Consider the following 16,142-nt stretch of genomic DNA (forward strand, 5'->3'; position numbering starts at 1 on the left):
CTGTTGCCCTGGCTCTATTTCATTACATGCAAATCTTCTCTATAAACTGTTTTGTCAAGTTTATATTGCTAATAGCTGTGTTTCTAAAATCAGGGTCTTAAATATACGTCACAGGAGGCAAGAAATTCCTTAATGTATGCAAAATTATTTGTTTTGTTTTATAATGGTGGCATTAAGGTGGGAGATGGTGCAAAGCATCCTTTTTCCTCTCTTTGCCCCTGTGCTACAGCTGGCTTCTGGCACAAAGAAAGGAATTTAGAGACCAAGAAGTCGATTTTCCATGTGGAGCAAGAGCGAGGCTACTTCTAGGTCCCTTTTCAGGATCTATGACATTACTACAGTTTTCCTGCACCTTCTCTCAGGTTCTGCATTTCTCTTCCTCCCTTTGTAACACAGCTTGAATTCATAAGATGTAAACATGAGCTACACATGGACCCGCTCCTTGTTTTTCCATGCAAATTGGCAGCTACATTTCCAGTTCCAAGATCTGAGTTGGCTGCCATCTCCGGAAAGGCTCCAAATTACAGATGATGCTTTGCTGTACTAGCATCCTAGGACAAAACTACAGCATAATTTTCATGAATTTTAATACAGATTTTAATCCATGTTTTCTGAAAGAATGGGACTGGCAGTAACACATATTTCTTATATATATATATATAAATATATACGTACATATACATAAAAATGCATATAAAATATATGTAAGTGTGGCTGCACACATTAGCAGATTAAGTTTTGTAGTCAACTGAATGAAGTATACTGCTGTTTTTAACCTCCTAACTTCTGCTCTAAATAATGAAATAGAAATTCAAAAATCATTTGAGTAGATTAGAAATAAAAAAAAAATGCTTTGTGTAATAAAATAATATGTCAAATTGAAGTTGTAGCAAAAGATGTGCAGAAATAACCAGAGTTAAAAACACTGGTTTGTAAATTTACCATATAATAAAGCCGTGCATATTTTTTTCATTCCAAAGGGTCTGCACATAAGCAAAGGTGTTGGGTGTTTCTGTTAGTTGTGAATGTAAAATCTGTATATATATAAATATATGTGTACATACATTACCGTGTTCAGACTAAGCAAGCAATATTATATGCAGAACTGGTCAAAGGAAGTGCCTCTGAACATTAGATCATCAGGTGTCTTCTACTTTTTTGACTATTCTCTCTCACAAGCCTGAGCATTAGCATATATTCAAGATGTGGATGTTTTGCCCATAGTTTAAACTGAAGTAATCACACCATCTTCCTACCTTAAATTAAAAGAAACACCTCTTTCACTATTCTAACTTACCATGGATAATTTCACCATTGTTTGAGTTTTTTAGGGTACTTTAATATTAAAGAAGTCCTTTCCAATTTTACTGAACAAAAAACCAAACTTGCGGCCATCTAAACTGGCTGATAACTGTAGCCTGGCGTTCTGTTACCTGTGATCCTCCGGTATTAATTACTATCCTCCCTTCCTTATATTAATTTCATATCATGTCAAAATCTTGATTGACATTAAATTGGAACTATCAATCAGTTAGTTACAACAGGAAGCTAATAATAGTATCCAATTGTTGAATAAGTGAGAGCTGATGATAGAGCTGAGTGAAGTCAAATTACTGTTCCACTGGTATACTTAATGAGGTGTATTAAAGCTAGTTGTGCTCGGTCAGTGTTATGTTTGTTTTTAAAAGATGTACACAGCATTGACATTATTCACCAAGCAATGATATAAATATCGCGCTCTTTTGTTTCCTGGTCCTAACAGCTATTTTTAGCTACCTATGTAAATAACAATTTATCTAAAACAGACTTACTTCCTCTCGAGTTTTAAAGATAATCCTTCCAACATATCCTTCTTCTGGGAACCAGCTGTTCAAAAGCTGCACGAGCCCTTCTTCAGGACCAATTACTCTCTGGAATGGCGGTTTTCTGCATTCGTTCTTTTCTTTAGATATAAAACTTTTCTCTTCCATCAGAAAATAGTCTGTGGCACATGACTCAGTGCCTTTTGTGGTAGCCAAGAGCTAAGACAGACCACAATACACACACAGCATTTAGAAGGCTAAATATAAACACTGCATAATTAGTAGTTATAAATGAATATGAATAAAAAAGCTTTAAAAATCAATAACAATTCTGACAGTGTAGGCAAGATTTCTGATGTGCTATTTATTACTCAGATATTTTACTCCAGGGTAATGTAGTCTTTAGACTAGCCAAGCAGCTCAACTATTCCAGACAAGGCAGTACTATTTAAGCTTATTTCTGTCCTTTTTGGCTGGCCAGACAATTTATTCATAATCCCAGGACAGTACAGTCTTTTCCCACTGCTGGAATAACAATCCCTGTTGAGTGAAATGGTTTTTCTACTCATGAACTTAGCCCTCTAACTTTTACTCTGTATTCCTACAATGCTCAAGTTCAAAGAATTGCACAGAAAAAAATCTGCCCTTTTCCAGGACAGCCTGCTGACTCCAGCCTGCTGGCTCCATCAGTCAGAAAGATTTCTTTTCTCATATGCATATGCCCAAATATTAAAATACTAATAGGGGATATGCTATAAGATTTAAAACCCGTTATCAGAAGTCAAGATTTGGAAAACTTCACTGATACTCTGCATTTACAGTGCAATTAATTCCACAGTAATACATTACTCAAATAACTCCTGGCTGTGATAAATAAGCTACGACGATTCTGCATTTGAGAAATGCAGGGAGACAAATGATGTCTGACTTCTTGCAATCTGGTTGCAATACAGTGGGCAACTTACCTGATGAAGCATCTGTGCAGCTGTGGTCCCCGCACTTATATTAAAAACAGTAAAAGGCTCAGGGCCTGGAATTCCATGAATGGTCACTTTGTGAGCCACGGCAGCTCTCCTTTCGGCTGTGCTGAACAGCTGTTAAGACAACGTTCATCAGGATGCTGATCTACATAGGCATATTATTTATAGGCTGCATTAAAAGAAACTGCACACACAAGCTCTAGGACCTTGACAGAAAAAGCTACCCAACTAATACCGGGCTCTTTCTTACACTACAGACCAAGATACGAAAAAACAAAACAAAAAGAAAACCACTACCTTGAAGCAGAAGAAAAATTCAAATAGGAATAAAGTTTTACAGTGAGGGTACATAAACCACCACTGAACAAGCAGAATATCGTGGACCTCCATCATTCACCATCTCTCTGCATTCTAACTGAACTGAGGCTATTGGTTCAATGTGGAAATTACTGGATAAAAATCAGTAACTTGGTTTGATGTTCCAAACCAGTCAAACCTTTCTGCCTTAATAATTCACCCAGATAAGTGTTTGGCCTGTATTCACAGGAGGCTAATGCCTGCTGCACATCTGCTGCACACTCAGTAGCTCAGGAGGTTTTATCCAACACTCTAGGATAATCAGCAAAGTGGTACTATACGTCTTTAAAGAAGCTGAAACAAACACAAGTAGCCTATCATTAAGGGCTACTCTGTGTGTGTGTGTGTGTGTGTGTGTGTGTGTGTAAAAAAATATGTGTATGTAAACATGGACTCCATCTTCTTTTGTAATAGAATTCAAATGTATTCTCACTATTCCAACAAAACATAGTTTTTGCTGATTTGCATCTTTTTTGTGCATCTCAAATGCAGTGTTTATGATCCATGCATAAAGGAATGCATGAGTGCGCTCCAGCACGGAAGCTCTGCTTGTGCTATACCTAAATATACCAAAAGTCAGACTTTGAAAAGATGTACCCACCCACAGTTTTAGCCAGGAAGGACAACCTAACCTCCACTGAAGCCCAAAAGGATTGGGGCTTCAAGATACTTCTGAAAGATGTGCAGGTTTTGGGGCCTAACTTCTTTGAACAGTCTGATCCTAAAACTCTTCAGACCATTTTAGTCATTGAGACAAAAATACATGGCATTCACAAAAATACAATTAAATTACCACAGATGCAGGCAGAGTGTTTCCAGACAGACTTTCTTCCATTCTCCGACTGTTTATGAACAAACTTGAAATTTCTAACGCTTCATTGTGCAGGTTATGTAGCTGGACATGTCTATAGCCTAAAGACGAACAAAAACCCTTTCGTGAGTACTTGGCCACATCCTAGGACACCTGACTCAGAGATGAAAAACTCGGATATCTAAGCCCTTGCTATACCTATAGCATTAAAGCACTATACTAACGCTCCTGTCTGGACAACAGCCCAAGCCAAATCCTATGAACCGCTGAGTGGCTCGTGTGGCTGTGTACCCTTATTAACTCCTACTGAAATAATTTTTGCTTTTGGCATTCACCACAATAGTCAAGCTATTTATAGATGAAATAAATAGCTAAATAAATTACAATTTTAAATATGAATGAAACAAGGACAAATTCTCATGGGGGAAAATGAATATATATGGCCAGATCTCCTCATACATTAAATCTGCTTTGTGGTGTTACAGTTGCATGAGGTAAACCTGAAACTATTTTCACCATTCTGTTGAAGAGCTGCTGCTGTTATGGCATCCCCCACAAGTGCCACAGAATTATTGGTGCTTGCTAGTCTTTCTTCTGCCTTTTTTCACTCTTCTTTCACCTCTTCTCTAGCCAAGGTTGCAAGCCTCTGCCCTGGTGACCGCTAATTAGGACAGTTAACAGAGTGAAACCACTCCAGTCTTCCTACAGGAGCAGTAAGTCCTGAGCGCTCACAACCGCAGCTCAGAGTCGGAGCCACTGCGTACAAGGTGCTCCCTCCTCTGCATCAGCAGGAGATGCAGCTCTGTTCTGGGACTTTTTACAAGTCACTGTGGCAGCTCCCAGGGAGGTCATTAGATCAGCATTAGACTGCTAGGGCAAAGTATGTTGCCTGATACTTGTTCCTTGTCTCCTCCAGAAAAAGGCAGCAAGCTGATTAAAAATATCCCCTCAGGAAGGATTCCGTCTGCCAGGAGTCTGCTGGACCATTCTAGTATAAAGTGTTACTACAAACTTAACCTTACCTCTTTTTAGAGCCTTTAGTGGAATGATTCTTTGAGCTGTTACAGCTGAGCTGTTATTTTCAACAACTGCAAATCGAAGAAAGACCAAATCTTCAAAGTGAACCCGGAAAAGAAACTGTTCATTCCACATAGGGTTGAGTGTGTTGCGATGAATGGGTTTAGTCCGGAAGTGGCAGCTATCCAGAGGCATCCCGAGGACATCAATTTCAATGCATGGACTTCCTGTGCTATTGCTAGGACAAACATTCTGGCCAGACACAATCTGAAGCCGAGAAGCACACAGAGAAAATAATTAGTGAAGTAATTCTTTTTCTGTCACAATTCTTAGCTAAATATTATTTATCGTACTCCTAAGCACAGTTTGTTAGCATACTGATTTAATTACAACACTCCTTTACTTTTGTAATTGCCAAGACAGTAAATTCAGAAGCAGAAATGCTTAAACCACGTGCCGTTGCTACGGTATCTTTCCCCTGAAAAAAGTAAACCATATATCATGGCTGCAACCATTCAAGGCATTTGAAAGTTAATCCAGAAAGAATGTACTAGTAATGTAGTCAAAAGGATCAAATTTTCTTCTCAGTTACTGTGAGGTAATGGCACTGACCTCTGGCTTGCTCTGGTACACACAAAAGAAGAACTAGGTCTGCAATTACCACAGCTGGGACAATTTTGATTCTTATGGATCTCAATTTTCTGAAACGTTTCCTGGAAGCATTAGCTTCTTAGAATCCAAATTTTTGCGATAAATCCATGAATAATTTATCTTATTATATAACTTAAAAAAAACATATTTTAATATTCATTACAGCTTTTTGTTTCAGAAACGTGTGAAACTTCTGATCACACATATAATTTTACACTGTTGGGCAGTCCCACTGAAAATGTTTTCAGGACTGTGTTCTGTCAAATATTGTGAAGGAAACAGTTGAAGTACCCATGAATACAAAACAACAAATAAATAAAATAAAGATTATCATTTTCTCCTTCTCCATCCAATTTCTTTTAGCTACACTGATCTTCAGAAGTACAAGCAGTAATTGTAGGTACAATCTTTTCATACAGAAGTATGACTATAATGCTGGTTTAAGACCGTAGTTACATGTTTATTCCTATCTATCTGATTGTTTGAAATTCCATTTTAATGTACTTACTGTTAAAGAATATATAGCTGGTTCCTTATTATCAAGATCTCTTTCTAATGGACAGAATTGCTGGTACATTGAACAACTTTTATCCCACAGAACAGGAGGTTTCAAAACATATCCGCAGCCCCCATTAGCTTCAAACATTGCTGCATTAAGCTGCAGAGGAAGATCTGTGAAAGGAAGGCAGCCAAAACTGACACACAGCAGCGGCACAATGGAAAAACTGCAACAGTGAAGACAAGGACTTGCTTTTAGTTAGTATCTTCTTTTGAATTTTAGTTGCGTACTATAAACTCATGCTTGGTTTTTAGAGCTAGCTGTAATTTACGCATCCAATCTATCCAATACTCAATTACTTCAAACTGTAAGAACAGTTCATTCTTTTCTACCCTTTTCTGATATCTTTATCCAACTACAGGACCACCTACACCTACTCCCTGAGGAGTTTCTAGATATTTGTCCTGAATTGCAGAATGAAAAGGCACCAACTGTAAAGCTTTGCAGACAACCTAACAGATCCTTTTTCTTCCAGAAAGGTGAAGGAACAAGATAGGGTAGAACATGGCGCAAACATTCTTTGACCAACATTAAAGCAGTATCCAAGAAGGTAACTCTAAAGAAAAATAGTTCAGTATATTTTTATGCTCAAAATTAGCAGAAATGGATAATGGCCACTGAAATTGGGAAAAAAAAAAGCCTTCCACAGTAATAAAAAAATTGAAGGTGCTGCTGTCCAGGTGGTTTTGTGCTATCAGGAGATTTGCCAGCACTGGCACAAACTCCTGAATTCTGGGACCCCTATTCTTAAGGATTATAGATTGTAATTGTATGAATTGGCTTGCGCTGCGGCACACGGGCAGGTAAGTCCCCTTACGATAGCACGTAAAGGAAAACGTCAAATACAAGGTCACAGTTTAAGAAGGACTTGTATCATACTTAAAATGTGTAAAAACATGCACTATTCTACCCATACCATCTGTCTGGTAGTTAAGAGCCATGAGCTGTACACCATGGAGCCAGAAGATAAGGGGATGAGGATTTGAGGAGTCGATGCGTGTGGCAGCGGGGTACGTTCTCAGCAGCTGACAGGTGGTGTGCTGGATCAGTTTTTGAGAATACCGTCTGCACAGCCGCTTGGCAGCGTTCTCATTCAGTGAGGAGATATGGTAGCATTTAGGTGTCCTTATGATGGCACTGAGAGAAGCTGGTGAATTAAAAGAACAAGGATCTTCCCAGGTCTGCCGCATCACATCAAAAGGACCTGGAAAATGAACAGTACCCGCAAATTACAGCTGCAGGTGCAGAGACTCCAAGAATTCAAAGTTTTCTAGTGAAGTGCATGTTTACACTTTGGCTATGGTGCAAACAGGGGTTCCTGGAAAATGACACTGTTCAAAATGTGTCCCATTTCTTCTTATACAGTAAGAACAGTTAATGAGAGAAAACAATGTCTAAGTATTTAAACTATACTGTAAGGAGATGTGTTAAAAAAAAAATTTTCATACAGAAGCATTTAACTGGCATTCCTGAATAACATAACTGTAATAGAGATAGATATTAGCTAGAAATGAATTTTAATTCTTAACCCATTGCTAGCAATACTACCAAAGTATTATCAATGCAGAGACTGTTTAAAAAACAACAAAAAAAAAAAGACTCAAGCTTAAAAAGGTCTGCTGCCTTGCAGGCAGGAGCAGCACCTAGAGTGCAAAAGCACTATAGAAGTGCTTCTCCTAGGAAGGTTAAAAAACCACTTCATTCAATCGTGTTGGCTTTTGCAATTCCATTCCTAAATATCTAACTTTTCCCTTACTTTGCTTAGATACAAGCTCACTTAGATATAAGCTCTGTTAGGCATATAAAAAGTTGGGTGATGCTAAAAATACCACCACAAGAACCAAGTCCTTTAGAGGACTTCTTAGGCTACCTGCTTTAAACACCATATATGAAGTGCGGCAATGGCTAAAGAAAACAGGCATCTGGTCCCATCTGGGCAATCCGAATTTTCTAAATTACATACATAAACCCCTTTTACATTCAGTGGAAGTAAGCAGGTACCCCAGAAGCCTGTCATGGCAAGAGTGGTGCCATCTGAAGTAAGCAGACTGGAAGCCACGATCCTGACTCAGAGCTATGGACTGGGAGCCTGTCAAAGTCAGCCACAACAATCTTTTGGGCTGCTGACAGGCAGCCTGGGGAGGTCACCTCTTCGTAACAGCCCATGGGTAGAGTACTCACAACTAAGTCCAAGCTCCGGGTTACAGGGTTAGCCTCTGTAGATTTGAATCTGTAACTATAACATATCAGGAAAACACCCTACTCAGCCAGCTGCAGGGTCTTCTGGGAGACAATACTCCATTCTTCTCATACATACATTTTACATTAGGAAGGGGGGCAATATTGAAGCCCATCTGCTAAGTCTCCAAAAAGTCTAGAGTGCCATAAGAGTTAGGGGACAAATTCAGCAAAAAACTTAAGGCCATAAGAATTAAGTGCTAGAATTCTTTATTTTTAGGTCACTGGCTTCTAGAAGGGAATCTAACCTGTCTGGTGCAGCTGTGCCACTGTGCTGAAAGAAACACATGGCTCTGTGAGACAGAAGAGGAGTACAAGAAAGGATACAACTCTCTAACTTTCCATTTATGGCATTCTCCTGAAAGGCAGGAGATCTGGGTCTCATCCCTGCTCCAGAACCTTTTGTGTACTTTTCTATGCATTTAAGTAGAATTTCCAGGTTCACAAACTGCAGCACCTGTGGAGTTGAACACCTCCAAGATGGAATGGGGGGGGCGGTTCCAGGAGTACAAATTTGGACTTGGCTAAATTTTAGGCAACTGAGTCCTACTTCAGACTTTAACAATCTTTTTCTGGAACCAGCCCGATAGTCCTACCTTCCAACTGCACTTCGAAAGAACATATTAATTCATGTCTTCTAAGATATAAACTGTAAGATGTATCATTTGAAATGCATTTTAGTTTTGAATCATTTATGAATTAGGGTCTTTATAGTCCTGATCAATTAATTCTATTCTAACATTCCATTACTATACAGTCAATTCTTTAACTGTAAAAGTGTTACTGTAATAGCTGCCATGCTAATGAAAAACCTTTCCGCAGTTCAACTGCTTATACATTGTAAAGTATTTGATCTTTAACAACGTGGTCTGGTACATGTGTTGGATTACAGAGTCATTCCATGTGACTGGTGAAAGAAGATGCTAACTTTACCTTTTCCAGATGCTTTGGCAAGAGTTGCTGGCTCCCCAGGGCTTAGTCTGCCAGGATTGTTGCCAAAAATGGACTTCCTGCTTTTCCTTTCTTTTCCTCTGCTAGAGCCAGATGGGTTTAGAGTTGACAAGCCTGTTCCCATAAATGTAAAATAAATGAGCCAAAAACATGACCAAGAGGGCATGACATTTTCCATCATTTTTTTACATTGTTTTCTAAGACATTAATTTTCCCGCTATATAGTACACAGGGCAAACTGTGTATTTTTCCCCATAATTTAATTCCAACAACCTTACATGCATATATACCTTTATATATACATACACTCATACATGCATATTATATATACACACACACGCACACATATATGTGTATACACACACACACACACCCCCATATAATGTATATAAAAACATATATGAAGCAGCACAGAAAAATCTGTGCGATGTAACTTTTCTTCATTTTACTTTTTGGCTTGAGGAAGGTAGCTGCTCTGTCTCAAATTACTAAATGGTCCTAATTAATACTAAAAAGTTCTGCAGAAACAGTCCCAATACATTCATTCTGAAAATTGTTTAAAAAATCCTTTCTACACAGGCAATAAAACTGTGCAGTATTGAACATTATGGGATTTGTCTGAGTTATGGTAGCTGCATAATTAAATGCCAAAATATGATTTGAATATATAATAAAGGAAAACCCCAAAATGCTGTTGGTTAAATGTACCAGTTTAACCTTTAACTTAACCTAGTCTTTTCAGAGCTATCTCCTTCTGTTTAAAATTTGTATTTTAGTGATGGGAAATGGTGTGCAAAATCCATTAAACATTTAACGGCCAATATGTACACAGAAGTGGGGCTGGAAAGCTCTATTATAGCTATTATTCAAACATATGCCTTCCAGCAAAATAATCATTAAAATTATGATCTAAATCCCAGTGAAGGAAATCAATTTCATTCCCTTTAAGGTCAGTTTCTTTCCATTGACTTTGACAGACCATGTAGTAGATTAAAATTAAAAACAAAGTCAAAATGCACCACAGTTATTCTGACACACACGGAAGTGAGGTGAGGAACGCTCTCAGAGCCCCAAGATGCACTTGTGATTTACAACATGACAAAGCAAGCACACTGTAATGGCCTAAGTGTCACTTGTAAGATGATCCTCAGTTTTAGAAAGACAAAAATAAAACCCAAAATTCATACAAAAAAATTAAATGTCAGCACTGCTCCCTAATGCCTCACGTGAACCATGGAGGTGTCCTCCAGGCCTGCGCGCACGCCTCTTGGAGGGGGCACTCACCAGGCTGGCAATGCTGTGTCAGCCCAGACACTAGACATGAGGTTTTTGGACACAGAAGGTCCAATGCAATCCCACCAACTCACACCTGCCTAAAGACAGCTCTAGATTTAATATTAATATTTTAACTACAACTGAAAATGATAAGAGGAGATGTTAGATTCTGTTCTACTGAAATCAGTCCACAGATGTAAATTTTCAGGTCTCAATCTTTACAGCATATCTACATAGTAAAGTTATGCTTATAGTTTCAATGGGACTGCTTGGGTTAGTAAAATTTAGCATGTACATAAATGTTTTCAGGATTGGAGACTTACTGTCTCTCCGGGCCAAAGCATACACATAAACAGTAGAAGATGGTAGAGGTTGAGATCAAGGAATATGAACCGACTAGAAGAATGAGGAGTTATGGACTATGTGCTTCCAGAACTATTTAATCTCAGTTTTCAATGGATCAAATGGATTTGGCAAGCAAGATCCAGGTTTCAAAATCCTGTTGTGGAGACAGTCACTGAGGAAACAAACTAACCTCATAAATCACTGGAGAGTGCAATGCAAAACCTCAAGGTTAACTGAGCTGTATGTGATGGCTACAGGGTAAGCTGGGAGTTTTCTTTCAGCCCTTCCCACAGGCACGCTTTGCAAGTGACAGGCCTCCTCTCAGAGGCAAGCTCCATTTTTCACTCCAGTTTAAACTGGACTCCAAAATACAGCATCATCTATTCATAGAATCATAAATTCATAAAATAATGGTGGTTGGAAGAGACATGGAAGTCATCTGGTTCAACCCCCTGCTCAAAGTAGGAGCAACTTAGATCCTGTCATATCACCACAATGACAGAGCAAGTCTTGTTTCATATCTCCCTACAACTCTATACCATATCCTTCAAGTTACAGAATTTATTACTACTCTCTCTGATTAGATACAACCCTATTGTCTTACTGCTTTCAGATTTTTAATCCAGGGGATGACAAACTCCTATGTCCTTCCTATTCTAACCATGCTAAGGTAACAGGTTAAGATGCAATTGTCACCTTCTCACCGTGTGTCCCTAGCAAACAGCCAACAGCCTGTGGGATTGCAGACCTCGAAAACAATCTATGGCACATTTGCAGGGTGCCATTTTTTATGCCCACTTTAATTTCTGGAAAATTGATACCACAGCAGCAGATAGTCTGATACAGTGGAGACGGTGACTGAATTTCACATTGGTTAGCTTAGGTGACACCCCACTCACTACACTAGGTTGTACAGATCCTATTTTAACGTACCCAAATTTCTCTGTTCATTGTATAAGATCCTCAGCATCAAGGCAACAAGCCATGTACAAGCGAGTTACAGCAGTACTATGCTCAAGTACGCTTCATTGCTCTCATCTTCGGGGACCCAAACAAACGGGTCTTCACCACCTCAGACAACAGTATGATGATATCCAACAGACCGAAACTGAAGTCAGGCAAGGAGAGTAAGGGTCGAAAACCACTGAAACAAGAGCTGTGGTGGGTTCCTCCTTTCCAGAAATTGTATAAACAAGAAATGTTTTTTTTCTCCACACGATAAAGTCTGTTTTGACCAGAGAGCCATTTGGGAAGTCCGTGTTACTCAGTAGACTAGGCCAGGTGACCACAATTGTCATGGTCTTGTTTTATAGCCATAAATCAATGATAACCTTCACAGACACAGGCAATTATAAACACAGAATAGAGGTAAAAGGGGACAGGAGAAAAAGTATTTTTATCAATGATCAGCCACTAATATGAATTCTGCCCTCCCTTTCTCCAAAACTCTTGCATTTTCTGAGTTGAAAAGGAAACTGGTCAATAGATCTACATAGCCATGGGTCTACTGGCCTTGTTCTCATTAATTGACACCATTGGGGTACAGCAGTGGAACAGAGGCATGCACTGTGTTTGTGCCCTCCAGCTGAGCAGAGAGATCAAGTCAGCAGCACAGTGAGCCTGCATATCTACATCCATTGCAGAGAAGACAGCATTTGTCTCAGAAGAGGAAACATACACAAACTTGTTGGAAAACTGTTTTCTATAGCTTCATGTGTTCAACTGTGAAAGGAATTCATTTTCTTAGTTGTTCCATTCATGTTCTAATTAAGGCAAGAGGAAGAAATCCGATATGGAAAACAAGTATTTTTTTTTCTAATTGAACTTACATTAAAAACTTGAAATATTTTAAAGTTATTTTAGAACACCAGAACTTCATTGTGTGTTAAAATGTTTGGAACAACTTAAGCTATCTCTGTTTAATCTTTAATATCATTCGTTCAAAGAAAATATTTTATTTGAAAGATATCGCATTGCAGATTTCATTAAAAAGAGAGTATCAAATTTAAATTTTTTTAGAAGTTATTATTGTTACATGTAACACCTACAATTCTTAAATTAGGAAAGATTACGAAAGTATGTCTTTCCATTTTTCAGCATGTTTATCTTGCATATTTGACTCTATTTTATGTTTGGTTAGCTTCTCTGATCTGACTATAGTTCTATTTGTATAAGATCACAATTTGCCAGGATTACTGATATTTCCACAGAGAACCATTCCATTAAAAAGCTGTTTTTTCATTCAAAACATTAAACACATCGATAAACAATATATTCTCAATTTAAAAGAATTTATGTACAATATTTGAGCCAAAACACACTCATCCTCACGTTTCAGCACTGAACAAGTAACTATCAGTGATCACCTCCTCAGTTACTTCCTCTCCTTCTCTTCTGCTAACATTATTCTTCCTACCATACAAAAGAAATACCCTCCTATTTCCTAACCCATTGCATAAGTTTTGCGTGTATGTCCAGGTGTGTGTGTGTCTCCCCAACCAGCTGTCCTCGCCCACCCCATGGAAAGGCTGTTAGCTTTGTCCTCCTCCTTCCCGAACTGCCCTCGCTAGTCAAGCAGGCAGACGACATAAGCGCATTCAAAGGCCTGCGCTTCTCCCCTTACCACCCCAGCCCACTCCCCAAACGGCTCCCCTCCTACCCCTTTAGGAAAGGGCACAAAATGGGGAGCACAGGCAAAGGTGAAACATGCCAAACTGCGCTCACTTAAAGAGATCTGACAAGCTCTTCCGGCAAGGTTTTATTCTCATTCCCAATTCAGTACCTCTGTACATGGAAACTCAGAGCTTTTATGATACAGCTTTCTCTCATCTGTCACCCACACAGCACTAAGAAAACTGTTCTCTAAGTCATAAAGACTGGGAAATTTCAATTTTGTAAACATTTTTATATGACAAACAGTATGTCTTCACATAATGCATACTACTTCTCAGCCAGGAGCTATTATGTAGACTATCATCAGATCTTCAAAAAGAAAGTTAAACTACTTAAATTTGAAAAAGCTTGTACTAAATAATTCAAAACACAAATATAATAGCCTAAAGAATTAGAAAGTTTAAAGCAATAAAACAGGGAAGTATACTTACCTGGAAACTTTACAGCTTGACAGTAAATGACCAGATCTGATAGCTCAGGGGCTATCTGTCTGCTTTCCTTCTTATTCTGTGGAAGATAAAATTCTTCACCCAGTTCCATATCATAAACCTAAGTGACAATTCCAATAACATATAATAATAATATTACTGAATATGAAGGTATTCTAGCATATGATGTTCATGTCCTTAAAATCCTTTATCTCATTGCTCCTATTTGGTTTGCTGTCTTTATCTAACAGATCTCTTGTGTGCAGGTTTACGCTTTAACCTGTCACTGATACTGGGAAAATATGCAAAGACCTCAGTCATGGTCTATTCTACAAAAATTTAGGCAAAAAGGATGTGTGTTCAGGAGAAACTACAGTTTACTAAACAACAATGCAGGGGTTTAATTGTCTGATGATTTAATAAATGGTAATATGGCTATAGATAACATAGTTCCATATTTTAAAGTTATTTAGATACACAGAAATGCTGAAGAGTCTCATGAAATCTTCAGTTCCTAGATATCTAAAGCCCATCAATGTTGATGGAAATTAGATATATAAATAAACTTCAGGATTTAGCTACAAAAAAGTTTTCCAATGAGGATGACTACAATTAAAATTTTCATCCAAATGGCCTAGACATAAAATAACCTCTGAGGACTTTTCTTGAACAGTATGTCGAATGTTTTTTTCTACGTAATCCATTTTCTTTGGTGTGTTTCCATGCTTTCTAATATGCCTTCATTAAAGTGCATTTGCCATCTGATGTCTCGGTTACCTAAGCAACCTAAACTCTTTTGAAGCTTGTTACCTACAAAAGTGTGGCAGAGAAGGAAGAGGGAAAAAAGCAGTACTACCTTTCCTTTATTACTGTAAGTAGCACAATCAGCTTTCTTTATTCTTTTGGCAGTCTCTTCATTATATTCAAACTGCAGCTTATCACTTGATAATTTACTCTCAGGTCGGTCTTCAAGAATGTTATCTAAAAATCAATGGGACTTTAATAAGCATAAAGCCAAGTAATTTCAACTGGAAATTTGATTTCAGTTAACCATATTTGTGGATAATGCCATGAAGATTATCTGAATAACGAGATGGCAAAATAATGCATTTATTGGTCAAAGCATTCTGCTTTAATAGTAACTTTCCACTTAAAAAGTTAAGGCCCGACTTTGGTTAATACACTGCACTTTTTTGAAAGTCCATCCTTTTGTGCTCACAAGATGCTTAAAACAAAATCATCTAATAAATTAAAAATTTCTTCTTCAAGTTTGCCATCTGAAAATAACTAAGTGGCATCCGTGAACAACAAATAATTGCATATGTTCAAATAATTTAACCACATCAAACATGTACATGCCTTTGTACATTAAGCTTTCATTCCCCTCTCCTTATGTTCACTGTGCATAAACACACAAATATTTTTTACTTCTAGAGAAATTCCTCTTCAAAGCTACATATTTATTGGAGTATAATACAACTACTGATTGGTCTTTCTGGACCAAAATATTATAATTGTCTGTCACAAAAGGAATGGTTTTTATTCATTCCTGATGCTTTGACCATATTCTTCTTATGCATAACCAGTGTTGCACATGCAATCTTCTAATGGTTCCTGACCAGTTAATAATGTCATATAAAATACCCGATGTCTGATCACATTTTCAATATGAAGTAGAAACCATAAATTCACACTAGCACTTTTAACAGGCTGGAAATGCGGTGCTGATTTCATGCAGTTAAAATGCTTAACCAAATGGCCTTTACCTTCCTGGCTGTTAGCAGCAGGAGAAGCATTAAGGACATCAGCTACAGGGAAACGGAGTCAGAGAGGGAATAAGAGTAAAGGAAATTAAGATTTACAGCCAGAGAAATGAAAATTAAGTGTCAGTTTTAAAACTATTAGCCTTATGCAAACCTAATGTATCAGTAAGGAAAATAAAACTGAAAATCTTTAGAAAGTTTACAGACTATTATTTAAATTAGTTTTGCCAAAATATTAAAGTAATTAAAAATCCCAAAGACTACTCATTGTAATAAAGCAGTAAACCATGCC

General features: G+C 37.9%; 1 protein-coding gene across 1 annotated transcript in view; it reads right to left on the reverse strand.

Moving 5' to 3' along the window:
• Positions 1 to 16,142, reverse strand: part of PLCE1 (phospholipase C epsilon 1) — a 145,576-nt gene that overhangs the window by 7,670 nt on the left and 121,764 nt on the right. Inside the window, exons 20-28 of the mRNA XM_067300059.1 lie at positions 14,944 to 15,068; positions 14,091 to 14,208; positions 9,349 to 9,480; positions 7,094 to 7,381; positions 6,127 to 6,290; positions 4,973 to 5,234; positions 3,933 to 4,051; positions 2,768 to 2,896; positions 1,812 to 2,021 (exon numbers count right to left, since the gene is read on the reverse strand). Coding sequence (XP_067156160.1) covers positions 1,812 to 2,021; positions 2,768 to 2,896; positions 3,933 to 4,051; positions 4,973 to 5,234; positions 6,127 to 6,290; positions 7,094 to 7,381; positions 9,349 to 9,480; positions 14,091 to 14,208; positions 14,944 to 15,068 — 1,547 coding nt within the window. The remainder of the gene's footprint in view (positions 1 to 1,811; positions 2,022 to 2,767; positions 2,897 to 3,932; positions 4,052 to 4,972; positions 5,235 to 6,126; positions 6,291 to 7,093; positions 7,382 to 9,348; positions 9,481 to 14,090; positions 14,209 to 14,943; positions 15,069 to 16,142) is intronic.

Source organism: Apteryx mantelli, chromosome 7 (genome assembly GCF_036417845.1).
Source record: "Apteryx mantelli isolate bAptMan1 chromosome 7, bAptMan1.hap1, whole genome shotgun sequence".
Taxonomy (NCBI): domain Eukaryota; kingdom Metazoa; phylum Chordata; class Aves; order Apterygiformes; family Apterygidae; genus Apteryx; species Apteryx mantelli.